The 27324-nt window shown below is 47.9% G+C and overlaps 1 protein-coding gene across 1 annotated transcript; it reads left to right on the plus strand.

Annotated features, from left to right (window-relative positions):
* The first annotated feature begins 12320 nt into the window (after window positions 1-12320).
* On the plus strand, window positions 12321-24369 carry IL2RB (interleukin 2 receptor subunit beta). Its single transcript, XM_041416838.1, has 10 exons — window positions 12321-12401; window positions 13668-13765; window positions 14092-14218; window positions 15665-15779; window positions 16946-17057; window positions 17585-17733; window positions 18146-18323; window positions 20111-20207; window positions 22025-22109; window positions 23459-24369. Exons 2-10 carry the CDS (start codon window positions 13684-13686, stop codon window positions 24338-24340), a joined length of 1827 nt encoding a protein of 608 aa, XP_041272772.1. The 5' UTR covers window positions 12321-12401; window positions 13668-13683; the 3' UTR covers window positions 24341-24369.
* Window positions 24370-27324: the final 2955 nt, after the last annotated feature.

The following is a 27324-nucleotide window of genomic DNA, read 5'->3' on the forward strand; positions in this document are numbered from 1 at the left end:
ATTTACAGTGTATAGTGCCCCATGCCCCCCTGAAGAGAAGCAAGCCTCTCTAACACTGAATATCTCCATGAACAAGCTTCCTTCTTTCTCCTTTCCTAGTTGGTGATTGAATGCTGGTGACAGGTCTCCTGTGCTATCCATAAGCAGCCAGAGGGTGCCTGATGCACATGAGAAAGGAGGGCAGGGGGACCAAAGGGTGTGTTTAACAGGCTTCTGGTGCTAAACAAGATGGCATTCCCTTGGTGCTAAATCAGATTTCAGGAGTATTGGGTGCTTTCTGGAAAGTGTAGTAGGCTGAGTTGCGATGTACTCTGGAATTAATGGTGCTTTATGTAACAAAACCAAACAAACTCCAAGAACTTTTGTATATATATATTTTTTCAGTGGTATTAAACTTTTTTCCTTGGTTGTTTTGCACTTAAATCTGTTTTTCTCTCCCAACCTATTCCTTCTAGCTCTGGTTATTGCTGAATGATGTGATGGAAAAGACACTGGCCTGAAATTGACAGGTACAAAATTTAACTCAGCTCTGAAACTTCCCTAGGTAATCTTTGGCAACCTTGTGTCTGCTTCCTTTGCAAAGAACCATTACCTTAAAATACTAACTGCTTGAACACTTCTAATTATGACAACCCTCTCCCTTTTGCTGGAAAAGCTTTCAGCAAATTCAAAAAACGATTCTTTGGGGATTACAAAAAAACTCCCAGGACAATACAATGCGTTGTAGGAGCAGGCTTCAAGTACTTGTTTATGTGGAGGAAGGCTGAGTTAATGTTGGAGGTCTCTTGAGGGAGATCAGATCCCTTTATCTTATGAAATTTTTTAGCACATTCTTCTATCAAGTACTTGGTAAGCACTGTTTTCCCTATGACATTTCTCTTTTCTCTGCCAGGAGCTGAAGGCCAGGAAGTACAGTGTAGGAGGGATAGTAAACTGTTGACTGGACACTTGTGCTTCCTAATATTGGAATGAGTGGGAGTTCCAGAGTTAAGCTGGACATGCATATTTGGAAGACCTGTGTGTGATGAGAAAGGCCTGAGCTTCAGGTCAGAGGTGGAAGGACAAGTGGCAATTGCTCATGAAGTTGAGGGAGAAGGGAAGACATGAGCAGGGACTGGAGACTTGTAAGCTTGAGTGAAAGATCTAGAAGGATAGATTCCTAAGGACAGGGAGATGCCTTTTGGGGTCTCAATCCAAGTCAAAGAGGTACATGGAGTTTTGTTTATCATCTTTGGACTGAGGGGACCCCTGCTGAGGTAGAAGGACTGGCAAAAGAACAAGATGAGGTGCCCATATAGGACCTGCTGTTTTGAGTTTAATTTGCCTTCACATAGTTTCTCCTGTGGTTTGATGTGTACCAGACACTTCATTTGGCAACGGGTGGAATACATACACATCCCTACAGGCCTCTTTGGTCCTGTGACAGGCCCAGAGCAAGGGCTATATATATCCTAGTGAATGCAATACTCTGTCAGGTCAGAGCCCAGGCTTCTTCCTATTTTTTATTTACTTCTGAGGAAGCAGATAAAAATGTGTCCTCAGGAAGTGTAGTGGTTGTGTTTATGCATGCTCCTGTTCCTTGAGGTGAGATGCTGGCAGATTGGAAGTGACTTTGTCACACTTACAAAAGGTGAGGAAAGGAGAGAGGGGGGGAGAGAGAGGGGACAGGAAATGTGGAGCCATATCTTCAAGAAAAGTTTTCTATGATTCAGCCTAGCACCTGAAGAGTCTCCTCAGCCAAATCCCTTGGGGCTAAGATGCACGGTGACAGGCAGGACTGTAGCTGGTGCCACCCATCTCACCATGAATGCCTGACCAAGGAGTTGCTGCAGGTGAGGCTCAGCTCAGGCAAGATGGACCCTGCAGAGCTTTGAAGAAACAAGGTCTAGAATGGGTCAGATCAGCCCTGCTGCCCTGCCAGCAAGTGCACCCATGCCCAGAAGGCCATGAGACCATTCATTCATTCATTCATTCACCCCAGGTCTGTGGTTTTTTCCATGCAATGGAGCTGCCCTGTGGAATGTGATTCAGGGGTTGGTGACAGCCAGTATCTCTCTCCTGGACAAAGCAAGTGCCCTGGGATGTGCAGCTACAGCACTACCCCTGGAGCTGTGCCTATAGTTTCCCCTGAAAGAGTGATCCAAACTCTGCTGCAAAAGGCTCTGTGGATACTTCTGAAGTTAGCTCAAGGCATCTGCCACAGGGCTGTGCTGAAAACTGCCTTCCTGCAGTCCCTGGTCTTGCAGGTATGAAAGGAAGGGAGTGGCAGAAAGGACGTGAAGTCCAGGACATGGTGTTGTCCCTGGGAAAGGAAGCACATGCCAGGGACAAGTCAGGAGAAGCTGACAGCCCTGCAATAGCTCCTTGCCCTGTGATAGCTGTGGGAAAGGGCAAGAGAGAAGCAGGGCAAGAAAAGTATGAAGGAGGCCTTGAACCCTGCAGGTGGGCACAGGTGGATGTGCTTGCATCCAAAGCACCAGGGAGAGCAGGGACACAAGGAAGCAGGACCTGGCTGCTTCACAGCCTTTGTCACAGGAGGGACAGTCACAGGAACTGTCTCTGGCCTTGGCTCAGCTGCCAGCTATGGTGCAAGGTCTGCCCCACATCAGTGTACTCTTCAGGGGCTGCCACGCTGTACTGGAGCAAGTTTCCCCTCTGCTGCAGCCTGCTGTCCTTCCTCCTCTCCCAAACCACCCAGACAACCTGCTTCACTCACACCTCAGCCTTGTTTATCTCCCAGGGTCCAGAGAGGGAGAGGGGGTGATGCAACACCGCAGGCAGCATCGCCCAGTGCCACGAGCAAAGCTGCCACCTCCTCCATCTGGCACACTGCAGCCAGATACCAGCAGTGGATTCAGCCTGCCCAGACCTCCTTTCTCTCAACTTCCCTCTCCCATTGCTGGCTGGGAGCTACCACAGGATTTGAAGGGTTGGAGGTGGGCCCTGCTCAAGGCTATGTGGGTGGTGGGGCACAGCTGCATTTGAGGGCAGTTGTTCCGCTGCATTGTGCGGCGTGGCCCTTCTCTGACCACAGGGGCAAAGCTGACACTTGCCCAGTCCCGCCAGGAGGCCAGCTCAGTGCACACTCTGCTGTGCCACCCACACATGCCAACACACATACCAACCTCATATGGACATCTCTCACCTTCCTGACAACGGAAACCGTTGCTCTTTGCAAGCCTGGCTCGCTCTGAAGATGCTATCAGGAGGTGGGCAGAGGGTGCTGAGGCTCCAGACCTCTTTGGTACAAGCACAGCTCCCTCATCTAATGAACTACCTTCTCCTTCACCCACAAGCTCTCTGTGATCTCTTGCCTTGCAGTTATACCACAGTGAGAGCCAGGGCAGAAGGTTTAAATCAAAGGCTTCCAACAGTTTCTCATTCCACAGACCATCCAGTCTCTTGAGTTTGTGTCACTTAACTCACAAATGACCTGTGAATTATTGCAAAACTTCACACTTTTCCCAATCTCTCTTTGCAACAGCTAAAATAGGAAGGGAGCAGGATGCAGAGCTTGGAGAGGCTAAGGAGTAGGGAACTCCCCATCTACCTGGGCAGGTTGTAAATAGAGCCCTGGGTGAGTTGGAGGCAGGAGTCTGTGTTCTTTCTTGATTTATTTTAACACACTTTTGCCAGTGTGGGTGAGGATGGAGAAGTGCAGAGCTGCCTCCCCTGCCGGTGTGAGCTGCAGTGCACCCTGAGGGGGCAGATGTGCCCAAGCCTCACAGGTGCCACCGAGGGCAGATGCAATGCTTCAAAATAGCCAGAGGAAAAAATGATCCACGGGGAAGAAGGAAGACAATAGATCTCTTGTCTAACTGACCCACACTCTGCAGGCATAATTTTCACTGTTCTGATCCCCTGCTCTGAAGCCCTGATCACCTTCTAGGCGTTTGACACAACAATACCCTAGTGCAAGCATCTTCCACAGGATGCCTGATGGTCACAGCATTCTGTTTGCACAGATTGCGTTCTGAAAGCACACATGCTTTTCTGGGTTTGTGGCATTCTCACATTCACCCCTACAGACACTATTTTTCTCCCCACATGCCCTTAGTTCTTTCCTTGAAGTAGTGGAATGGGGCAGATCACTAGAAAGCACATTCCTGGCAAAAAAAGCCCTGTCACCTGCAGCCACAGCCAGAAATTCAAGAGATCTTTAGGGCCAAGGGTCCACAAGATTACTATTCCACACACAATTCAAAACACCTCTCAAGCCCTTGCTTTGCCCCAACTCCCTCTTTTGTATGTGTGATGTGCTGGTGGCATTGTTTTAGTCCAAGAGAATTTTGACGGCTTTGATAGCTGTACCACATGATTTTAATTTTTTTCTTTAATTCTATTTGTTCATTATATATGGCAGATACGGAAGCACTCCCCTGACCCTCAGACAGGCTTCCTTCTCCTCCCTCATCCCCAATCCTGCCAGCTGTGGAGGCAGAACAGCTCAATGGGTAGAGCAGGCAGGGACAGTGGTGAGTTGGCTCAGCCCACGACTCTCTTGTCCTGCAGGATGGCAACCTGAGCCCAAAGGAAATGGAGAGGGATGGATGCATAGCCTTCTCTTTACTGCCAGTAAAGAGAGTTTTTTTCACTCCCTCCTCCTCCTTTACGTTCCTATGCCAGTCCTCCTCACCATTTCAAGGCACTGTGCAGAGAGCTCTCAGAGTGCAAAGTGCAGGGGGAGCAGTGGGAGGGCAGGTGAGGACAGAGAAGGGCGAGAGGAAAAGGTCAGTGACGAAAGCCCGGAGCGATGGCTCTCGGCTGAGCTGCGGTCTGTCCGTGGTGCACTATTTCTACTCGACAAGAATTCACACATCTGGGGACCACAACTCCTTCCACCGCCCACGCTCGTCCCTCCTCCACCAGGGGGGCTGAGGCAGGGGAGGGGGAAGGAGGGAGAGATGCTGCACCAGCCTGTCCACATCATTTCCAAGGCCAAAAGGATAAAAACCCTGAGCAGTCCTTTCCATCAGCCACCTTCCCTCTGAACACTGAGCATCTCTGATGAAGGAACCTGCTGCCTGCAAAGAGGGTGGGGAAAGTAGCAAGAAAGGGGGGGATCTTTTGTGGTGCACGGAAGGTCCGCACTGGAGAAATGTAGTGACGCTCTCGTCCTTGAAACATAAAAGCAGCAGTACATGTTTCCTATTAGAATGAAAGCCTCACCTAGGCTTAGACCGTGGCTAAGAGAAGGGACTCTGGTGCCTGTGCACATGTGCTGTCCTTGGCCTGTTTCCAGGGTAAGCATTCAAGTGGAGCCAAGAGCTTGATGCCCCCCATGCTTCCCCACTGGGCCTGAACTGTGCTCTCTGTGTGTGTATGTTTGTGTGCACGAATGTGTGCTCAGGTGCGAGCCCAGGGCAGTGCCCCCACGGACCTTCCCCACAGGCTGCTCCAGCTGCAGGGCACAGCACCTGCCTAAAATAACCCTCCCAGCCCCGTGAAACTGCTCTTTGCAACTGCAGGGAGAGGGAGGGTGAAATTCTGAGCTGCTTCATGCTCTGTGCCCTTTTCTGCCTCTCATGTGGGAGCTACCAGAGCAACAGGGAACGGTGATGCACAAAATGACATTTCCCCCCTGCCCATGTGTGTCAGTCAGGAAGAGAAGAGGAGGAAAGTGTAACCCTGTGTGTCTTTCTCTCAGTGAAGTCCCATTTTCCCTGAGACATCCAATTTCCCAAATAGGAGCACAACCTATGGAGCAGATGAGGTGAGCTGCAGCTTGGGTTTTGTGTTATGGCAACGAACTTGACAGGTACCACATGGACAGGGCTCTGGGTTGGATCTCTCAAGGAGCATCTACGGGTTCCTCAGAGACTACAGGGAGGAAAACAGTAGTGTCCACAGTGCGAGTTTTGACTCCAAGTGGTGGTCTTGCAATGTTCTCCAGGATCTTGTTAGTAGTCTCCACTAACATGCAGCCTTGCCTACCCATAGCCATCAAAAACAGTGTTTTTGATTGTGTGCAGCCTCATGGAGGCACAGAGCCGCTCTCCTGCAGGCAGTTAACCTCAGAGGAGTGCTCCATAGGAGGAAAATCCTCAGAGGAGCAATCCCAGAGGTAAAACCCTGGCAGAGGTGTGCTCTCAGGAGGGCTGGGGGGCTCTGTGTTCTGAGCTGTTTCACCAGGTAGTGCTACATCCCTTGAAGGAGTGAAGTGCCCTCAAGTCCTTGGGTCAGGTGGTCCACCTGAGCACCACTCTTCCCTTCCACTCCTTACACCCAAGAAAATTGCCTGTGGCCTTTCTCATCAGACCTTCTGCCTCCCAAGGTGGGGAGCAGCAACGTTAGAGCGCAAATGAAGGGAGAGCTGAACCCAGGAAACCACAGAGCAGAGGGAAAATAGCTCTTCAGGCTGAGCCCAGGGGAGAAAGAGGAATGCAGTTTCTGAGCAGTGAGCTGTAAGGAGACAGGAAGCTGCCTCCAAACAAGTAATTTCTGTTCAGGCATTTTAATGACATGAAAGTTAATAATTATTGCAGTCACAAATCAGTAACCCCCAGAAGGGCTTAAGGGGGAGTAGGAGGTTGGCCCTTGGATAAGCATGACATCACCAACCATATTTTCAAACAAAATCAACAATCTAATTAACTCCCTTTCTAGAAGCTGCTGAGGCAAAGAGATGAAGAAAACGAAGGAACAAGGAGAGCTCTGAGCAGAATGGTGGTGGTGGCTGTAATGATTTTTCTTTCCTCTAGAGAAGGAAGGGAAATGTGATTAAACTGGAAACAAGCCTTGATAATCTAAATACCTGAGGGTTTATTCACAAGAATCTCCTTACAGTATCGTGTCTTGCCTTCAAGCAATTTTGAATGTACAAATAAATCCCTAAATTCTTCTCAATTTATTAGGTCTGGAAGCTGCCATTGCTTCATATTAGGCTTGTCAAGTATTTGTACCCTCTAAGTTTAAACAGAGAGAGATGTAACACATTGACAGGCTGAAAAACAGAGCAGGGTTTTATCTCTCCAAAACTGCCCAGGTAATAAGGTAATGATTTCCCTCAAGGACAAGAGCAGCCACTGATGCTGAATAGCAAATCAGCCAGCATTCAGCTCATTACCTTGCTTGGGCATAGACTTGGTGTAAGGCTGTTCTCTGAGTCCAGTGCTGCCTTCCTGTAGAACATATCACTTGCACAGGCAATCCATCTTCAGTACAGGTCTGTGGGCAAGTTCTGTAGGCAGTCTAGCCATGCATCGTCAGTATTCAATGCCAGGAGAACCCACAGGGATTTGCAGAGGCATGTTTCAATACTATAAGTTAATAATGGCCCTAGAGACGTGGGCAGTGGACCCCTGGGTGTGATGCAAGAGCCTGGTCTATGAATCTGTTTTTGAAGAAGATGGGAAGGTGTCCTTTACATCCCTTTCTCTGCTGTGGAAATTGAGACTCAGAGAGGATGTGAGAGCTGTACACACACGATGATAGTCCCATGGGTTACGTACCTTCCTTCCAGTTCCCACTCCTGAATTTTCCATCACAGTGTGCCAGAATATGACCATCTGCATGCACAGGCACCATGATTAAGCTGACAGAGATCACTTGCCACACTGCTGTGGCTCAGATGCCTGCTGGGCCTCAGACACCATGTCCCCAGGCTCAGACAAGGCTGTAGGCAATGCCCTTCCTTCATGTTGCTAAGCCAGGCCCAGGGTGACAGCCCAGGTCTTCCTTGAGAGTCTCTAGGGAGGGACTCTGGGTCTTAACAGCCCTTGTGGCACCACGAGCACTCATCAGGGAGACAGGGATCCACTCCTAGGAGCTCTCTTAAAGCTTGACTCTGCTGCTGGGCTCCAGGCCCTCTAGCTAAAGCCCTGACACTGTCTAGTTCAACCCAAACATGATGAGGAGCCAGGGCTCAGGTCCCATGCAGGAGCATCTCGTGACTGTCCCATGCTCCTCCTCATGAGATCATAGCAGTGTGTTCACAGCCAGGCAAGCTAAGAGTGAAACTGCTTGAAAGTAGCATGCTCTCCCTCCCACACTTTTCCCCCCACTTCTCTAGGGCTGTGACCATCACTGTCAAGGAGTGAAAGTGAACACCTCCTCCATCACCTCCCACCTCTGGCCTCTGACTTGCCTCGAGTGAAGGTACCTGTGAATGTCTCAGCCTCCTACCACTTTTGTCCATGTTCTTCTATAGCCTACAGGGCTAGGGAATCCCTACTTTTGAACATTTTGTGTATTCGTGTACATTTGATGTCTACTGCCTTTATCAGGCATGTCTATCAGGAAATTCTATAGGGCAGAATTTGCAAGGAAAGAAATGCAGGAATATCATCTGCTCTATAGGTAGGCTTAGTACTTCCTGCCCAGCATTGTTACTCCATTGTGGTACCCGATTCCAGATCTTAAACTCTATTGCTTAAACACCTCTCCATTTAAACACAGTGATGGAGATTAACCTGAGGGCAGTGTTTAGTCTGTAGCAGCGATATCTCTAGGAATCATGGAACAGGAGGGAAAAAAAATCTCGCTCACATCAGCCCAAGTCTGCTGATTTGATACAAAGCAAAACCTCTTACAGGCTTGTAATGTGAACAAATTAAATAAAGACCTCACTTATACACTGAGCAGTGGTTTCCCACAAGGCCATTTTTACAGACATTTTTCGGAGTAGAACCACAGTTTAAGGGGAAAATAAGTGCAGATGTAGAACAACAGCGTAGTTTTGAGAAGCGCACGCATACGATTGGCAGGAAACTCAATGCAAAGGTTATAGTTAAAACAACATTATTTGGAAAGTACCAGAAATAACCTGCACAGCTTCTAGAGACCTTCACTGTGTATCCTGTCAGGAAGCGAACTTTAGTGGCCGCCAGGGCATCTCTGCCCTCATGCCTTCATCTCCTGCTGGTTCTGTGCCCTTTCCACTGCTCCAGTCCAGAGGGCCACGGGGACAGAACGCCGAGATGGATCTGCTGAGCCTTCCAGTGAGCTCAGTCTGGCGAGCTGGGCAGTTTGCAAGGCATCCCAGTTAGCCTGGCACCCTGGTCCCACTGAGCCAGCAAAGGGAAGGGGTGTCCCCAGCCTAAGAAATGTGATGAGCTGATGAATTTTGGGGTTATTTGACACCACACAATGCTTTTGCTCTTCACGCTCCTTCTGTGTCTGTTCCCCCGTTCACCTTTGCCATTTTGCAGAGACTGTCAGTGGACTCACAACTGAAAATGAGCAGTTTCAGCAGCACTCCTCTTCCCTAATGAAAGCAGTGTGAGGGCAAAAAGTCTTGTGCATAAGTACATGCCTCAGTCTTGAGTATTTTTAAAACTTTTACTGCACCTGAAACGAATCTGGACCAAACAACACCTTTAACCAAACCTCCATCATCACACTTTTACCTGTCACTTTAACACTGAACAACAACACTGACTGCAGAGTTTACCTGTCTCAGCCACCATTATGGGGACAGGAAGGTAAAGACAAGAACACTGTGTTGCTGACAGTGTGGTTTTGTTTGGCTTCTCACATTACGAATGGCGCAATTCCTAACAATATCAGTGTGAAGGAGATAAAAAGCACCACATTCTCAGTAGCTCAACATCTTGGGCAATCAAGTTCAAAAACTGCACTGAGAGCAAGCATAATTTACATGTGCCAGGTGGGGTCTGGGCATAATACCATTATCATGTCTCTGGAGGAAACCCTCTCTTATTTATGTCATATGGTCATTGCTTCAATACATTTTAAACTGTGTTTCCAAGGAAAATATGCTGAGGAACTTTGTGTCTCCACACATCGAGGTTTGATTGCCTGTAGCTGATCCATCAGACCATTCCCCCTCCCTTCACAGTTTTGGAAAAGTCAATCAATTCCAGTTGCCCTTGACAAAGAGGTATATGCCTTATTGAGCAAGGGTATCTTGATAGAGAAGTGTTGGTTTTCCATTAGGACCCTTCATGGGAAAGTCTTTAATGTAACATCAGTCCTTACTAGATAGCAGAAAATCTGCACAAGACTCTATTGTAGAGAAATACATCCAGAAAAAAGAGCCTCCAGAGAGGCAGTTGATCACACAAATCCTTGCTTCCAACTGCTTCAGCCACCCATCTCCTATAGGGATTCACTACATGTTAAGTTTTCCTCTTCCACTATTTCAGGTGGCATAGTGCACAGTCAACCTCATATGATTTTTATGCATACATTAGGAAAAAAAAAAAGAAGGAAAAAAAGGGAATCAGTGAAGGTTTTTTTTCCTTGATAAGCTGAACAATAAAAAAACCTGTGCTTTGTGCATTTGCTTTCCCAAAGTGATCTCTGGTCTTAAGGAAAGTGTAGATTTCTCTAGCCTGAAGGACAAACAGGAAAAATTGTGGTTACTATGAATGTTCCATTGCAGCTGCAATGGTGCTGAGTCCAATAACTTACTCACAGAGGGTGAGGATTTCTGTGCCAGAGTAAGCTGCATTCATTTTCAGAGTTCCTGGGAAAGGTGGTCTGAGGCCTGATAATCCATGCCATTACATCTCCATCCTGATGGGAGCCCCCAGGGTGCAGCATACACAGCCAGCAGTTACCAGAGCAGGAGAGCACACAGCCCATCCTCTCCCCTGCTCCTCTTCAGCAGAGGCTGGCTGGTTTTGATTCCCTAGTTATCCTCCCCAAGCATGGCCTGACAAGAGTTTTCAGATGCATTCAAATGACAGCTCTCAAGACTCCTGGTCCTTGTTGTGTGTGGTGAAGAAAGAGGTGCTGCATTCCACTACTGCTGGCTAAGTGAGTGCTTGGTTCTAGATCAACTGCAATGCTTTCCCAGAAATGGCCAGGAGGATTGACTATTGCAGCCTTCTGCAAAATGGCTCTGCCTTCAAACTACTGTGTTTGTCTCCAACACTATTTCTTTTTGAGGTCTAGTGTCTTCTGACATCCAGTCTCTGGGCTGGGCTTCCTGTGACTAAAAACCCATCTTCCACCTACACCCTTTTTCCACTACCTGAATCCAAGATCACTTTGTTTTTATACTAGGTCCCATCCTCCAGGTTCATAGAGTCCTCAAACAAAAACTGCCTGGAGACTTGAGATTAGCCTCTGGCAACTTTTGGTCAGCAAAACCTTCTTGCCAAACCCGAGCTTGGGCCTTGAGCTGCTTTAGGAGAGAAAGATGAGGAGCACGGAGTGTGGGACCACTGTTCATGTAAGAGGAGACTCTCATCATGTGGCCTCACACCAGCGGCCATCATTGCGCAGCCCAGACCAGACAGGAAACGTGATGTGCTGCACTTCAGAGAATTCTATTTCTGTATGGAAAAGAGAAAGGGCTGTGAGGACACGTTTGCAGGTCCATGTCTATCTGTGAACCGGGAACCATCAGGCTGTGGATTTGCATTTGTACATCTGCCTTGGCTTGGGATGTGAAGGCAAAGAAAGGGGCTATCTGTCTGCAAAGGTGAGGGCATAGGAAGCTTTGGAAGAAGGTGAAAACATTTTTGTATCTTTTTCTGGCCTGTTGAATGGACAAGCCATACAAAAGAGGCACTGCAGCTACTGCAGGGTGGTATTGCCTGGCTGGACTAGCTGCAAGGCTCAGGTCAGAGAGGGATGGTTCTTCCTTCTGTGGAGTGAATGGGGTGTTTGGCTGGGTAGGGAGGCAGTGGAATGGGTGTTCTTGTGGTGTCACACCATCTGCAAGTGTGAGGGTGTGCCTCAAACTTGTTCACACTCAGCATTGACCTGGTTCTACCCCCGCTGTGATCCAGCATGGGTCCTCTAAAACTGGGGCAGCCATGTCTGGTTTCATTCAGGTGTTGCTCAGGTCAGTAACTCCAGCTATTTTTCACAAAGTAGTCCATGGTATTTCTACTGTAGACAGACTCCTGCCCCCAGTTTCAAAGTGATCTGTAAACTTGTGTAGACCCTGAGAGCAATATGAGTGATCCATTTGGATGTCTAAAAGAGGAAGCTATGGGTCTTGCAAGTATCCCAAGAGGTCCTTTTTGCTTTCTTGACTCCCAGCAATGGTCTGAAACTGGTCCCAGAATGTCTGAGCATTGCTAACACCTGACCCCTCTAACCCGTTTCTGCACTTACTGCTTTATCAGCAGGAAGTAGAATGTGGTTTGGTTTTGTTTTTTTTTTTTTTTATTCTTGGCCTTACTAGCCTTTTCGATACTCTGGGGCCTTGTCTCAGTCTGACAAGGCAGGCAAGCAGCAGCTTCCTGTGCACAGGTGAGAGGGAGAAGACAGAGACCATGCGCATGTGAGAGAAGCAGCTTTGGAGCAGAACTGCTGGGGTGTAGGCACCTCTTCTCTCATGGACACGCACTGAGCCAGGATATCTGCCTTCATCGCTCTCCCTTTTTCCCTTCACCCTTCTCCTCGCTGTTTGACATTCAGCACCTGCTGCCGTCCAACCTCCGACCCCTTTGTCGGGACTGCTCAGTACCTGGAGCTGGAAGGTAAAGGGGGCAATGCCAGCTCTCTCCCACATGGGGCTGGCTGATCTGAAAGCATCTTAGAAGGAGTTTCAATCTGACAAACTGAATCTTGCTGTTGGGAAGGGCTGAGAACATATTTATCTCTCTGTCTCTCCACAGTCCTCTCAAATCATACCCCGCATCTCACAACCATGCCGCCTGCTTTCTCTCTTTCTCTCTCCTGTCTGCTAACGTGTTGTCATCATGTTTTTCTTCCTCTGAACCTAATCTTTTATCACAACGGGAATTGGTGTTAAGCTCATGCTGGCCCTTTATAAACCCTCTCTTCACACCCCTCTGGCAGTCCCAGCAAGGTCCAGTGGGGCTTCCATCTTGTTCTCCCCAGGTCTGCCTGAGCTCCAGGGTTGGTGAGAGGTGGGGGCGGTTCCTTCTCCTGTGGGCAAAGGCAGATCCCAAGGTCCGGGTGTCCGGGTGGATGGGGAAAGAGAGAGGCTTGGATGAGAAGACTGTAAGGTCAGTCTGCCTAATATGGAACATGACTGTACAGGCTTTATAAGACAAGGAGGCTCCCTGGGTGCTTTGGCTGGATGAGGGCTGCTGCTGAGTTTCCTACTTACAAAGCCCAAATTTTCTTATACGCCTAAAATCATGACTCCTTCCAAGGCAGAGCAAGGGGTCTACTTGGAGGGGATGATGCATAGTTTGTGAACTACTATGTAGTATTTTTTATATGGTAAAGCCTTGACTTTCTAGAATGTGGTAAACACTTTCTTCTCCCTGATTCCCCCACCTGTCCCAAACATGCTATTCAAAATCTGCCTCCTAAGCCATGAGCTCTGCAACTAACTTCTGTCAGTTGCATCCAAGGACCCTGTTACTCAGCAAGCACCTAGTTATTTCAGCCCTAGGGTTTACCAAAAAAAGAAGCTCTTCAAAGCACAAGCTGTGCACAGCCGAGGCAGCACTCTCTACCTGAGTCAGCAGGCAGCCTGAGACAACGCGCACGGACTGCTGTGCGCTCACTCACGCGTTTTCAGAAGACATGATTCCTGCAGGCAGCCTCTGTGCTGCCCTGTGAACAGCCTCACTGCTGAGCAGAGCACCCAAGGCAGGAGAGCAGTGAGGTGCTGAGGGGAAAGACTCTGGAGTGGAAGGGATATGAGTTTCTGAAGCTAGAAGACTGGCACTGCATCCTAGGACAGTGGATGTCTCCTGTGAGATGACATCTTAACATCTTCCTAAGTTTTCTTCCTGAGCTGTGTTGTGGGGTTGTCTTCTCTCTTTCAGTGTGTCACCAGTACTGATGAAGCCCTCACTGCTGCTGCTGTCTCACCTCTGCTTGTTCAGCTTCATGCCTCCCTCGTGGGCATCAGACTCAGCACAAGGTAAGAAGCGATTCTTTTCACCTGTGCTGGCTGGGTGAACAGGGAGGGGAGTCAGCCAGGGCAGGGTGTGTGCCATGTATATTGCTGTGCAGTGTTTGTGTTGTAACGTGCAGCCAGAGGAGGCTGCAATATTACAGGTCTCTGATGGGCACATCAGCCTACAAGGATATAGGGAAATGAGTGGCACTGCTTTTCTTACTTGGACTTGTCCAGCAGAGGATTCAGTCAGTAGTTTGGGATGGGGCAGCATTGTCCGGAGTGGTGATTAACACCAAGCATCATTGTTAATTGAGCCACATTGCTGTCTGTCTCTTCTCTGCTGGCAGGTGCCTCCAGCCTCACTTGTTGGTATGACTCACGGGCGGCTCTCTTCTGCGACTGGGACCCGGGCAGGGACCTGGCTGAAGCACCATGCCAGCTGGAGATTTTATCAAAGAAAGGCTTTTGTGACAGGTGGGTGACTGGAGAGACTGAGGAAAAACAATGCCATTTTACAAAAATGTAGGCTTCCCCTTCCAGGCCAGGTATAGTGGAGAGAGCTGAGATGTTTTGTCTTGAACTCTGTCTCTATGTCCATGTGGGCTGAGATGCTGGCAGCCACTGCTCAGTGTTTGCCATCTGAGAGTCCCAAACTGTCTAGCACAACCCATCTTCCAGCTCCATGGCTCTATCTGAACTTCACTTTTCAAAAAATCCCTCTTCTTTGGCAGACACCCCCGGGACTGAAAGGCATTTTCAATGGAAAATGAGGATGTATGGAGATGGGGCTGGAGAAGGGTGGAATTGAAGTTATACAGAGGCCATTTGGCAATGGCCAGGATGAGCTGAGATGTTGCACCTTGTGTAATCATGAATGAAGAAAAATACTGTCCCCCCTTCTCTTCCCTGGCTCTTTTGTCTCTTCCAGTTCATGTTTTCCTCTCCCATGTGCCTCCCAGCAGAGGGGAGGTGTTTGGCCAGTACTGCAGTGGGGGCTGGCTGAGTCCCTGTCATCTCCAAATGGGATATCTGCAGCCAAGAGGCTTACCAGCCAAGCCCAGGACTGCCCTGGGTGCCTGCCACAAGGAGAGGCTCAGCGTGATTCTGTCATTGGGTGGGTTACTTGTCACTGTCATAGAGACACCTCCAGCTGGGTTAGATTGGCAAATGTATCTTGGGGCTGGTGCACGGCTCTAGAAAGCTAAAACACTGGTGTTGCTCCAGAATCAGAGACTGTGGCTGGAATTGGGACTGGATGTGGAACTGTGTCGTTCTTTGGCCAGGGCTCTAGGAAGAAAACCCTCCTCACTGTCAGTGGGTCCCAGGCCTGATCTGACCTCAGACCTCAGTCAGACACTGCCCCACTGCAGCCCCACAGATGCTCTCCACCCTGCCACACCCCGTGCCATAGCTCAGCTGGGGCTCTCTTGTCAGAGCAGAAGAGAGGTCACGGTGTAGTGCTGCCACTTGAGATGTACTGTCCTGGCTGACTGAGATGTGACCTGGCTCAGAAGGTACGTGTCACTGAGTATCTGAGATCCTACAGGACTGTCAGTGTCTGGAAGGAGACTTGTAAATCCTAGAGGGGTGAAACAGGCACCTGTCTTCCAGCACCAGGTTGCTGTAGGTGATTTGGGCTCTGTATGCCCTCTGATATCAACAGGAAGCAGAGAAGATAGGAAGAGGATTTTGTGAAATCTTTGAAACTGGAAATCTGCTGTTATATTTGGCTTGAAATAACTGGGGTGCATTGACTTCCATGTGCCAGCACATAAAATTTGTCTGAATGATACACTGGGGAGAGAAATTAGGATTAAATCTTTACTGTAACCTGTTCAGCAAATACAGTAGGATGAAAAATGCTTTGAAAGCCCTTTAGTGTTACATAATGTTGACTAACTACAAACTATAACTTTCCAGCTTACTGGAGTTATATCCCTCACCTGAAAAACGCAAGAAGCACTGCAAATTACCCAAGGCAGAGGATATGACAGGACTGAGGAGATGCATCAAAACCTTCAACCAAAATGTTAATGTGAGTAATTCATCTGGGATGTCCTGGCTAAGGACAAAGGGGAAAGGATTTATATATGCATTTTGGGTGTATAAGCAGTGCAACATCCAGGGGTAGTATAAAAAGCCCAAACGTAGTCCCTGGGTCCAGATCTGGGATGGGGCTTGGTGTTGTGTGCTGTTGATATAGGTGCTTCCCGTGGGCTCCTCTGCAGGAGGGATTGGCTTCATTGTGAGCTGTGGTGGCACATTCAGAAGAGCTGCAGGACAGACAGATCATAGGCAGCGTCCCGTGTCTGAATCACCTGTGTTTGAATCACCCTTCCTCTGAGGAGGGATGGGCATCACCACCAGCTCTGAGGTCACCTCTTGATCTCTTTTTCCTGGAAATAACCAATACCACTTTCCAGATCATTAGTTACTGTGAAGTGTGGTTAGATGTATCTAATGCAAGATGCAACAGCAACACATCATTGGAGCTAATGGTGGTGCAAATCTTTTAGCTATTATTCTTTATTTAAATCAGCCTTATTTTGGATCCATTATGTACTTCTTTCAGTCACATCCAGTGTCACTGCAGTTCCCGTGTTTTCAGAAAACACCCACCCAAATTTGAGCTAATATTTTTATTGGTAAAGTCACAATCAGTTCTAATGACAGACAAGCTTTCATACATTTGCATAACATGTGCAAAGACAAATTGTAGGGTTGGTACAAAGCTCCAAAATCTTTTCTTTCTAATCAAGATAATTTCTCTGTTGCTTATTCAGTACTGTAGGATGTATGTGGCCCTTCAGCATCACTGCATTTCAAGTGTCAAGTGTAACACTAATGTGATTTCAGTCTTACCAGGGAACATAAAATGATCTGGTAAAAATAAAATTTCTCAATAAATGTCACCCATAGGGAGTAACTTTTCTCCTGCTTAGTCAGCACATATAGGAAACTAGCGTATCACAATATTTTGGGCCCTTCTTGCCAATATACAAAACAAACAAAAAACTCCAATCACATGAAATATAAATTTTTGATTCTTCACTCACCACTGAGATTTATGCCCTTCTGCCACAAGTACCTTCCATATTTATTGTCAAGTATGCCTAATCATCTTATGCATAGGCAATGCTTAGAAATTTGAATGCTTATTCACGAGGTTTCATTGCCACTAATGGTTAATTTTCCTTGCAGAATCAGTGCTTCACCATTTCAGACCGTCTTAACTTGTCTGTCCACTGCCACACTGGAGAGAATAAAACCATAATACCTGAGCAAATAAAAAACTTCAATCCATTTGAAAATAGTGAGTACTCATCTGCCTTCTGGTCCCTAAAACTTCCTCATGAGAGGATAGCTAATTTTCCTTCCTCGTCTGCTGCTATGCAACACCCACAGCTGATTTTAGGCCTTTGTCTTTTGCTTGTCCCCTGCTACAATGAGCACAATACTGACTCCTGCCACTTGCTCCTCTGTCACGCAGTGCCATGCCAGCCACATTCTGTCCTGCCCCATATCTGGCTTCAAACTGGTAATGATAGCTGCCCTCATGAAAAATGTGTGCTGCAGGAAGGATGGGAAGTCTTGCTGCTCTTCCTCTGCCCCCTCTAGTTATGTGCTTTCTCCCTTCTTTAAGACAGCTTTGGCATGTTTCAGTCTTTGCTGAAAGGATTCAGCTCACTAATCCAGAAGAAGAACGTCTGCTTGGGACATTGTTTTGCTGGCTGTGTGAGTTTACCCGTCTCAAGATGTCCTGCTGCTGAGGGGCTTGGTGTGCAGTCCTGTTATGGACAGAGTATGGGGATATCAGCCTTGCTTCTTCTCTCTTTCCAGTAAAGCTGAGGCCTCCAGGAGACCTTCAGCTGGTTAACATAACTGAAAACACCTCCAACCTAACATGGAGCCTGAATATTTCCTCTCACTATTTGCATGGGATGCGGGAGTACCAAGTGCGGTACCGACATGTGAGTCAGTCCTGGGAGGTGAGTACGGAGGGGAACTTGGGACGTGTTACCATGTGAGTCCTGGATGAATCCTGGTCTTGTTTATGTCCCCCAAGACTTGCTCCTGGGCCTCCTCTCGGGATGTAAGCAGTTTTGGTGAAGCTGGAGGGAGGATGACAGCCCCTGCCCTTTAGTCTGTGTCACCTGCTGCCAGTGTTTGGTGATGACAAGGAGGCAGATGGGGATCCTATTTTGCTTAGTGCTGTCACAAAAAAATTCAGACAGTTCCAGGACAGACCTCAAAGGTATGGGAAAAGCAAAGCAAAGAAGAATTTTCCTTCAGGGTGAACAAACTGCGCACAAGGTGTAAGGACTTGAGACAAGTCTTCTCTGAGGGTTTTGGAGAAGATGGGTCAGAGTTGACGATGTCCTAAATTTGCCCTACTCCCAGGAGGCTGCAAACTTGCCCATTGAACAGGACCAGATGTGGACAAATTTTGAGAGACTCTCTCCCAACTCAAAATATGAGGCATCTGTCCGTGCAAGGCCAAGTGCCAGAAGCGCCTACAAAGGCGTATGGAGTGACTGGAGCAAGCCAGTCCTGTGGAGGACACATGCTGACCATAAGGGTAAGTCAGGGAGTCTGACCTGGAGGGGAAAACAGGGACTCAGGGCAAACAAGGTAGAATGGCCAAAAGAGGGTGAGAAGCAGAAGGAAGATGTGTAGGGAGAGCTGTATTGACCAAAGAGTAATGGAAAGGTTGAAGACTGTCCCTCCTGATCTGTTAGGTGGGATCATCTCAGCATCACAGCTTAAGGCCAAAGACCCCCTGACCTCAGCAAAGCCACTCTCACTTCCAGAAACCAGGTAAAATCCACAAGGTATAAATCAGGGACTGCTTCCCCGGAGCAGTAAGGCCAGGTGTCTAACCAGCCAAAGCAGTGGCCAAGACTGGTATTTTCCCAGATGCTAATGTTACCTGGGAACATTCTCCCAGCTTCCTAAAATGGCCCAGTTCAGTGTAGGTATTGATCAGTGAAATGCAGTGAAACAGCTCTCAGCTCCTGAGCTGAGGAACACCCGAGCTTGGGAAGCAAAATCTCATGGAAACTGGGAGAGACGTACTGATTTACATGCATGATAAGACTCTTTCAAAAAAGGTCTGCTGAGATTTGCATCAGTCACTGTATGAACTTCCAGCCTTGGAAGATAATGCCCTTCAGTGTGCCGGTGGCTGTGGCCTCTGTCATTTTTTTTTTTCCAAAAAATAATCAGGTAGAGGTTATTCCTTCTCATATTGCCCCCATCCTTCGTCTGCTCAACCCCTCCCTGTTGTTCCTGGTCTTGGTATAAACAGAGGAGCTATGTTTAGAAAGGGCACTGTGTTGCTGTGGCGATCAAATTTTGACAGTGTGTGATGTCAGTGAATTGGATACAGCCGCAACCAGTTGTCATAGCAACCAAGACCCAAAGATAACCAGGCTACCAGAGGCAGAGGAGACAAAGTGATCTGAGTAGCATCTCAAGGACAGGGAAAGAAAGAATGTGCTAAAAATGTCCCCTCCATCTTTTATTTCTCTCTGTTCTCTCCTAAATGCTCCAGAGATTCTCTGCATGACCAGGCCTAGGGACACAAGGGATGGGAGGAGATGAGGGGCAGGCAGAGGAAACAGGCACCAGAATAGCAAGACCAAGGAAAGGTGCACTGGGGAGATATGTGTGAAAGAGACAGATTAAGGAATGTTTGAGATGATGCCAAACAAGCCTGAGGAGTGCTGGCAGCCCTTGCAATGTGGGAACCCAGTCTCTTTGTCCTAACCCTACAATCCAAGTACTAAAACATGGTGTAAAGCTGTAATCTTCCTAGCCTCCTAATGCTTCCCTACACCTCTCCAAAGAAAGAAGCCAGTCCCTTGATCCCTAACCTTCTGTATCCTTATCCTCTTGCCTTCTCAGAGACCTGTGAACCCCATGACTCTCTCTCCCCCACTGACCATTAATGCTGTTTCAAGCCTCCAACCCCACTTTAGCTGGTTTTAGAGTCCCTGCTTTCCTTGGCAATGAAACAGGTTGGTGGACACCTCAACTAGCAGACTGTGCCACCTCATCTGTGACCACCCCTAGCTGTGGTGCTGTTATGACCAGGGAGTTCAAGCTTTGTTTGTTCAGCACAAATTATCTCTTAAGCAATGCTTAGACTCTGAAACCCATATCAGCTCAAAGGCTTCCTATACAGAACTCACATATACTCTGACCTGTATATTAAAATTCTAGATAATATTACAACATTATATAAAAATTGTAACAAAGGCCCACTTTGATCACCTTGAACAGCCATGAAAGGGCTGCAGCTTCTACCTACAGAATCCTGGTTGGATTTTAACAGCCATTTCCTCATTCTTTCTCATCTTGCAGGAACATCCCAGCCAGTCCTGCCAGTTCTGATAGTGAGCACTTTCATCTTTGTGATCATTGGGACTGCTTTCCTCATTAACTTACGGACCCTGAAATGGTAATTGAGAATTAAGTTTACGTCTCTGTTCCTCTCCTGTATCTTGTGTGTATTCTCAAAACTCAGATTATTTTTCTCCTGGTGTTACTCAGGATAGAGATGGCTTTAAGCCAACCAATTTATGGTTTACAGCCCAGCCTCCTGAGACTGATATTGGCCTGTGGAAAAATAACACCACCCAGGATGATGTGGTTTCACCAGCACTGTCGTATTGTGCCATTCTCCTGTGACCTGGTGCCATGCCCTGGCTAAATTTAAAACAGCTGCCTCAGCACATCTGTTGCCCAGGGGTTAGAGTGGTGTTTCCTGGCAGGGATACATCAAAATTCCCTCTTCAAAAGCAGATCACTGTGTTGGGAACTCTCCCTGTAGCGGGGACCAAGCAAGCCTGGTTACCATTACCTTCTCATTTAAACATTCCAGCAAGAGCTCAGGCAGGATGAGATGACATTGGGCCTGCAGGCAAAATTCCCAAGTGAGGAGCACAGTTCTGCTTCTTCCTGGTCTGTGCAGTCCTCACACACTGATAAAACCTATATGATGCTTCAAGACCTCTTTGCCAGTGTTTCTACCCAGACACTGCTTTTATTGAGGACTGAAAGGGTCTCACAAGGTTACTCAACACCATAATAGGAACAGTGACCTCTCAGCTTGGCACAAGGTTAGAAACAGCCACAGGTTTTCCCATCTCAGGTCAGGGGTAAAGAAGCAGGGTGCTGATATTCATGGCAGGGAGCAGGGACAAACATTCTCGGGGATGAAGTTGCAGAGGCTGGATGGTTTCTCTGTAAGGAAAGACAGAGAACCATGCTGAAGGAAGATGGATACTGAGAAAGTCACTGGTCGCTATTTTGCCCTGAGTCACAACACAAAGTTGAGGAAGTGCTAGATGTACAGCACAGAAGGAGTTAAAAAGGCCTCCTTTCTCCACAAAGTATAATTAACCTAGGGGAATTGAGTGCAGAATAATGCTGAGGTAAGATGCAGGAAGGATTAGACATGCATGAATAAAAATAGCATCTGCAATGATGTAAGGTAGTTTATATGCAAGAGCTAGCAAGCTCTGATGCTGCAGTGAGTACACGGATTGCCTCCAGAGGTCAGGAGGGTTTTTCCTCACAACATCCTACAGCAAAGCTTCAGCAAAGGGATGACAAGATGATCCAACCACTCTGAGAAGCTGAGGAGCAGATTAGATCACTCCATGCTGCCTCAGGATGACAACACACTGGTTCCAGGGAAGGAGAGGCCTCTGGACAATGCAAGGCATACTCATTCAAATGGCTTGCATGGCCTGTGTGCCCTGGCTATGCCATGCAGCATCCTGCTAGGAGGGCAGAGAGCTGTGGCAGAGCTTTCCCAGGGATGGCCCTGCTCAGGCCACATGGTCCTGAGTCATTGTGGTGATAGCAAAGCAAAGAAGGGGCAGCTCACAGCAGTGGGAACTTGGAAACACGGGAGGCCTGCTCAGCTTGTCATCAGGACAGGGGCTGAAGGGGGCAGGTGGAGAGGTTAAGGTGACCAGGCAAGGCAGGGAAGAAACCAGTAAAACCAGGGGTTGTCCTTCCCCAGGGAAAAGGCTGGGGGAAATGTATTTTCCAGTGCCAGGTTTATCTGTCTCATCTCCATGCATCTTGTGGCGCAGTAGTGCCTCTCAGACCCTCGAGAGGAAGGAGAGGCCTCAGGCTCGAGTTTACCTCTTCCCCCATGCCAGGGCAGTACCTGGGAATTGCAGGGCACTCTTCCACCCCCACCACAGTGATGGTGATCAGGATCAGGCTCTGCTTCATTTGTCCTTCTTATTGTCTCTCCTTAAGGTTTAAGAAGATCCTGAAGATTCACATCCCAGACCCTGAAAAGTTTTTTCCCCCACTCGTTTCAGTTCATGGAGGTGACATTCAGGTATGGGCTGGGGATGGAGCCATGGTGGGGAGAAATAATGGAAAGGAGCAGCCAGTTGCACGTGCCCAGGACAGACAGACCTACACATGCACACATGATATATGCGCCTGTAGCACCAGCTGCTGGGTTCTCTGCTCACGTTCTATTTTCTGACCTTCTAAAACCTGACACTCAGCTGAGGCATCTCTAATTACCGAACAAAGAAATGGCAAACCACACAAAGCACAGCACCCTGCTCCCCTAATCGGCAGCCTGAGAGACAGCAAGGGACCTGCAGGAAGGAGCTTGGCCTCTCAAGATCCCCCTCCCTCCCAGTTCAGTGCCTCCCTACTTGCCCTAGGTTGCCCAGTTTGTCCCCAGATTTCCTGCTGTGAGCTTCTCCTCTCCTCCTGTTGTGAATTGCCATCACACTGGATAGCACCTAGCTATTCCTTGCATTCTTGTCTGTTTCCCTTCTTTTCCCACTCCACTATTCCCCTCCCTAGGCTCTCTGTGAGCATGGGCAGCTGCAAGGAGACAATTACCATTCTGTGCAGCATTAAAGAGAGCGTCAGATGCAAGACGTGGGAGGTGATCCCAAGGGGCATCTTGCTTTAAGGAGGATGGAAACAAACTGCAGAGGGCTCAGAAACAGCAAAGCTTTGGAAAAGCCAAGGTGTAAAATGCTTAGAAAGCTTAAACTGCAGGGAAAGAGTACAGAGTAGGGGGACAGGGTTGTGCAGCCGGCACTCAAGACACTTTATCAGTGCAGAAAGAACTTGAAAAATTTGCTTCACAAGCCATAAAGGCAATGGATTTGGGTGTTATCGAAACCAGTTTATTTTTAAGGATAATGATGCACTGAAGGATGTTGCTCATGATGACTATGAAAATTAGGCACAAGGGGCCTGGAAGAGCACTTTAGACAAGAAATCTGCATACGGCCATGTGGATGTATGAGAAGCTTGTTCAGCACCTAGGAATAGATTGCATGAGATGCATCTCAATACTGTTTTTCATGCTTCACTTCATCTTATGGTCTTGTAAGGGTTTTTCCTACCTTTTTTATTCCCTTTGTTTCACTTTAATTCTCCATCTTAAATTCCCTACTCCAGAAATCTCAAAACATAGGCTGACAAGATCCACTCTTAATTTTAATGTGACAGAACGACATACTCTCTCTGAAAATACTGCAGATGAGACATCATGAGTGGGAATTTCCCTCCCCACCACCTCGGGTAACCCTTACTTGGACAGAAAAGGGATCACTTGATTGCTGTGGCCGTAGTTGAAGAAATCTTTGGTTCCTCTCTGAGTGCAATACTTTGGTAGTCACAGTCTCTCTCTCTCTTGTATTTCTTCCCCACCAGAAATGGCTTTCCTCCCCATTCTCCACATCTTCCTACTGCGTGAACAGCACAATCCCAGAGATCTCCATACTCGAGGTGATGCAGAAGAATGACCAGGAATCCCGGTTTCTACTTTCCAAGGGAACCCTGACTCCTGATCCTCCCACAGAAACCAGTGTGCACTCTGGATCCAGCTGCTTCACCAACCAAGGCTACTTCTTCTTCCACCTTTCCAACTCCTTTGAGATTGAGCCCTGCCAGGTCTACTTCACCTATGAACCTTTCAGCCAGGAGGTCAGCGGCAGCAAGGATGGTGACTGCTACCAGGCTCTCCCCTCTCCAGACCTCTGCACACTGGCAGAGGACGTGAATGTGTTGCCCAACAACTTCTTTCACTGTATCGAGGGAACCCAGGGCTTCCAAAAGGGCTCCTTCACGGAAGAGACAGCAGGTGAAGCCCAACAGGCCATGGCTGCTCCTGGGGCTCTCCAGTCGAGTGGAGGCACTTCACCAACACCGGTTCTGGAACAGGATGAGAAGGTGATGGACAAAGCAGCTTCACAACCAGCTGAGGCCATGTGCCAGCTGGACACCGACTTTCCTGACCCACGGGACCTGCAGGACAGTGATACTGTCAGTGTAATGGAGGGGAGTGAGAAGGGGGGGCCTCCAGCTGACCCCTGTACACCAGCAGCCAATGCTTCCTTCTCCCAGCCTCCACCTCCAGCACAGAGACAGGATGAGCAGCCGTGCAAAACAGCCTTCTCCAACAAGGTCCCAAGCACTGGAGCCTACCTTTCTCTGAGGGACCTCCAAAGCCAGTACAGCCATTGCTCTGTCCAGGATCTGCCTGGAGGAGACCCACAGGTGGGAAAGGCCACCTCTGCAGGGAAGGCTAGATAGATGGACAGTTTCTGTCCTCAGGACACGAATGTAACTTCAGCATCAATCCCATTGGGACTGCTCACTAATGAGGCTGGAGAACGCAGACTAACAAGGACTTGCCTTCACAAGAAAATCTGGTTTTCTGTTAATACTGGCTCCAATGGCATAGAAATTCCTCACACTTCTCAGGTGGCACTCCAAACCTCACCGATTAATTTTTCCCCTCCCAGATCCCAGTAGGAGACTGTGCCAACACTTCCATGCTCTGCATTTTGGTGTAAAATAGCAGTCAGCTTTGAGGCTGAGCAGGTGTATGATCAGTTTGCCTCATACTGGCCTAAAAACCTCAGATAGGACAGAGAAATGCCTGAAGATGTAGCTATGAGATTTTTATACAGGGGCCAATAACACTGCCAGTCAGTGCTGGGGTTGATGATGAAATGGATGAAGACATCTCCTCCTGACTGACCAAGGGTGTGATTTTTTTCTATGATGTCCTCACTTTAAGTTTTAATCAGAGATTACATTCTAAGCTACTTGGTCCAGCTTTAGACTTTAGAGTCTAGACCTTGGAGTCTCTAAGGTCGGCTCAGAGCCACAGCTGTATCAGCTGTCTAAGCGGTGCAGTGTAAAAAAGAAATCCCCATTACTGAGTTAAAAATACTGGGGAAATCCCCTCCCTCTTTTTCTTCCCTCCAGCTCTGATGGTGGCAGTAAAAAGAACTCACACAGTTTCCCATTCTTGCTACAATATTTTTCATGAAATCGAAAGCCTTTCTGCCCTGCTGGCAAACTACAGTTATTTGACTATGATAAGCTGATTGCAGAATAGTTCATCCCACATCCTGTATAAGTGGAAAACATCACAGCAGTGCTGCCCATTTCTTCCACTGCTGAAGGGAAACCATTGCCTAATTATCAGCAAAGATGTGGTGAATGAGCCCAGAAAACTAACCCACGAATCAGCACCTTTACTGAAAAGAAAACCTCAATCCACTTGCAAAGAATGGGGATAGCACAGACTTCGTTTTTCTTCTTCCTCTACATGCCCTGATCTGGCTTAGAAAAAGCCACAGAAGGAAAGTGGTAAGGCAAAGGAAGATCCCTGCATTCACCATTTGTACCATCTGTCCATTTTCTTGCCGTATTTCTGGCCTTTTCAGCAGTGGGGAAAACCAGCCATGTGCTAAGAGTTCTTCCCATCTCTTAAAAACTCTTCTAATTTATACCAATTATATAGAGAATTTATACCAAAAACTTCAAGGATATTGAACTTGTTAACACTTCTGTCACAGCTGTGAGTGTCAGCTAGAGCTAATTCTTTCCTATCTCTGTCTGTCCAAGCATTGAGATTCCTGCTCCTACACTGTTAGCTGACACTGCAGCATGCATCCTGAATGTCATTAGGAGTCCCAGGTGCAAGGTCCAACCCACTGGCTTGGATTTCACCTGAAAAGGGCTGCTCAGATGAGTTGAGCCTACTTGTTGCTGGGAGGACTTCGGGAACTATTCCTCTCCTCTCATCAGTTCCTTCACCATCTGTCTCAAGACACAGACTGCTCCGTTGTGTCCAGGAGAAAACTGGAGACACAGCTTCCCAGACAGGAAAGTACAAGGCTTTCCAAGCTGTTTCCTGTACTCTGAGAATCTTCTCAGGTGGACTTTGAAAATGTTCCCAGAGACACTGACTCCCTTGCCTCTGATGGGCAGTTTCCTATCTTACATGGGCCAAGGATCCAAGCTGCATTGTCCTCATGTAGACTTTCTTAAGCTTTTCTGTTTTCCTTTATAGAATCGTTAAGGGTGGAAAGTACCTTCAAGATTATTTAATTCAAATTTTGACTGAATACTACCATGCCCACTAAACTTTAAATTGCAAAGTGCCACAACTACTTGTTTTCTGAACACTTCCAAAGATGGTGACTCCACCACTTTCCTGGAGAGCCAATGTTTAACCACTCTTTCAGTGAAGAAATTTTTCCTGATAGCCAACTTGAACTTCCCTTGGTGCAATTTGAAGTATTTTGATCTATCACTTGTTATCTGGAAGAAGAGACTGACCTCTACCTTGCCACAACTTCCTCTCAGAGAGTTGTAAGGTTACCCTTGAGCCTTCTTTTCTCCAGGCTAAACAGCCCCAACAATCCCTCAGCTTGTGCTCCATACCCTTCACCATCTCTATTGCCCTTCTCTGCACAGGCTTCAGCACCTCAATGTCCTTCCTGTATTGAGCATCCCAAAACTGAAGACAGGATTTGAGGTGTGGCCTCTGTACAGGGGGATGACCCCTTTCCTGGTCCTGCTGCCCACACTATTCCTGATAAAAGGCAGGATGCCATTGGCCTTCTTGGCCACCTGGGCACACCTGGCTCATGTTCAGCCGCTGTCAACCAGCACCCCCAGGTGCTTTCCCACTGGGCAGCTTTTCAGCCACTCTTCCCCCAGTCTGCAGCACTTCATGGTGCTGTTGCAACCCTGTTGCTAACAGGACCTGGCACCTGGTTGAACCTCATACCATTGGCCTTGGCTCATCAATCCAGCTCCTCCAGACCCCTCTGCAGAGCCTTCCTACCCTGCAGCAGATAGACACTTCTGCCCAGCTTGGTGTCATCTGCAAACTGACTAAAGGGGAGCCCTTGTTCCCCTCATCTAGATTATCAACAGATATTAAACACATCTGGCCCCTATACTAAGCCTTGTGGAACACCACTGGTGACTGGCTGCCAACTGGACTTAACTCCAATTGCCACAACTCTTTGGGTTTGGCCATCCAGCCAGTGTTTCACTCAGCAAAGAGTACAACATCCATGCCATGGGCTGCCAGTTTCTCCAGGACAATGTTGTGGTAAGATAGTGTAAAAGGTTTTACTAAAGATTAGGTGGACAACATTCACAGCCTTTCCCTCTTCCACTAAGTGAAGTTCACCCTGTCATAGAAGGAGAGCAGGCTGGTCAAAGAGGACAAGTCTTTCCTAAACCCATGCTGGCTGGGCTTGATCCCT

Source organism: Onychostruthus taczanowskii, unplaced genomic scaffold (assembly GCF_017590055.1).
Source record: "Onychostruthus taczanowskii isolate IOZ18803 unplaced genomic scaffold, ASM1759005v1 scaffold53, whole genome shotgun sequence".
Lineage (NCBI taxonomy): Eukaryota > Metazoa > Chordata > Aves > Passeriformes > Passeridae > Onychostruthus > Onychostruthus taczanowskii.

Excerpts from the sequence above, each read along its gene's own strand:
- IL2RB (XM_041416838.1), top strand. The coding sequence starts at position 13,684 with ATGAAGCCCTCACTGCTGCTGCTGTCTCACCTCTGCTTGTTCAGCTTC. Across the intron at positions 13,766-14,091 it reads GGCATCAGACTCAGCACAAG|GTGCCTCCAGCCTCACTTGT; the intron begins GTAAGAAGCGAT and ends CTCTGCTGGCAG. Across the intron at positions 20,208-22,024 it reads AACTTACGGACCCTGAAATG|GTTTAAGAAGATCCTGAAGA; the intron begins GTAATTGAGAAT and ends TCTCTCCTTAAG.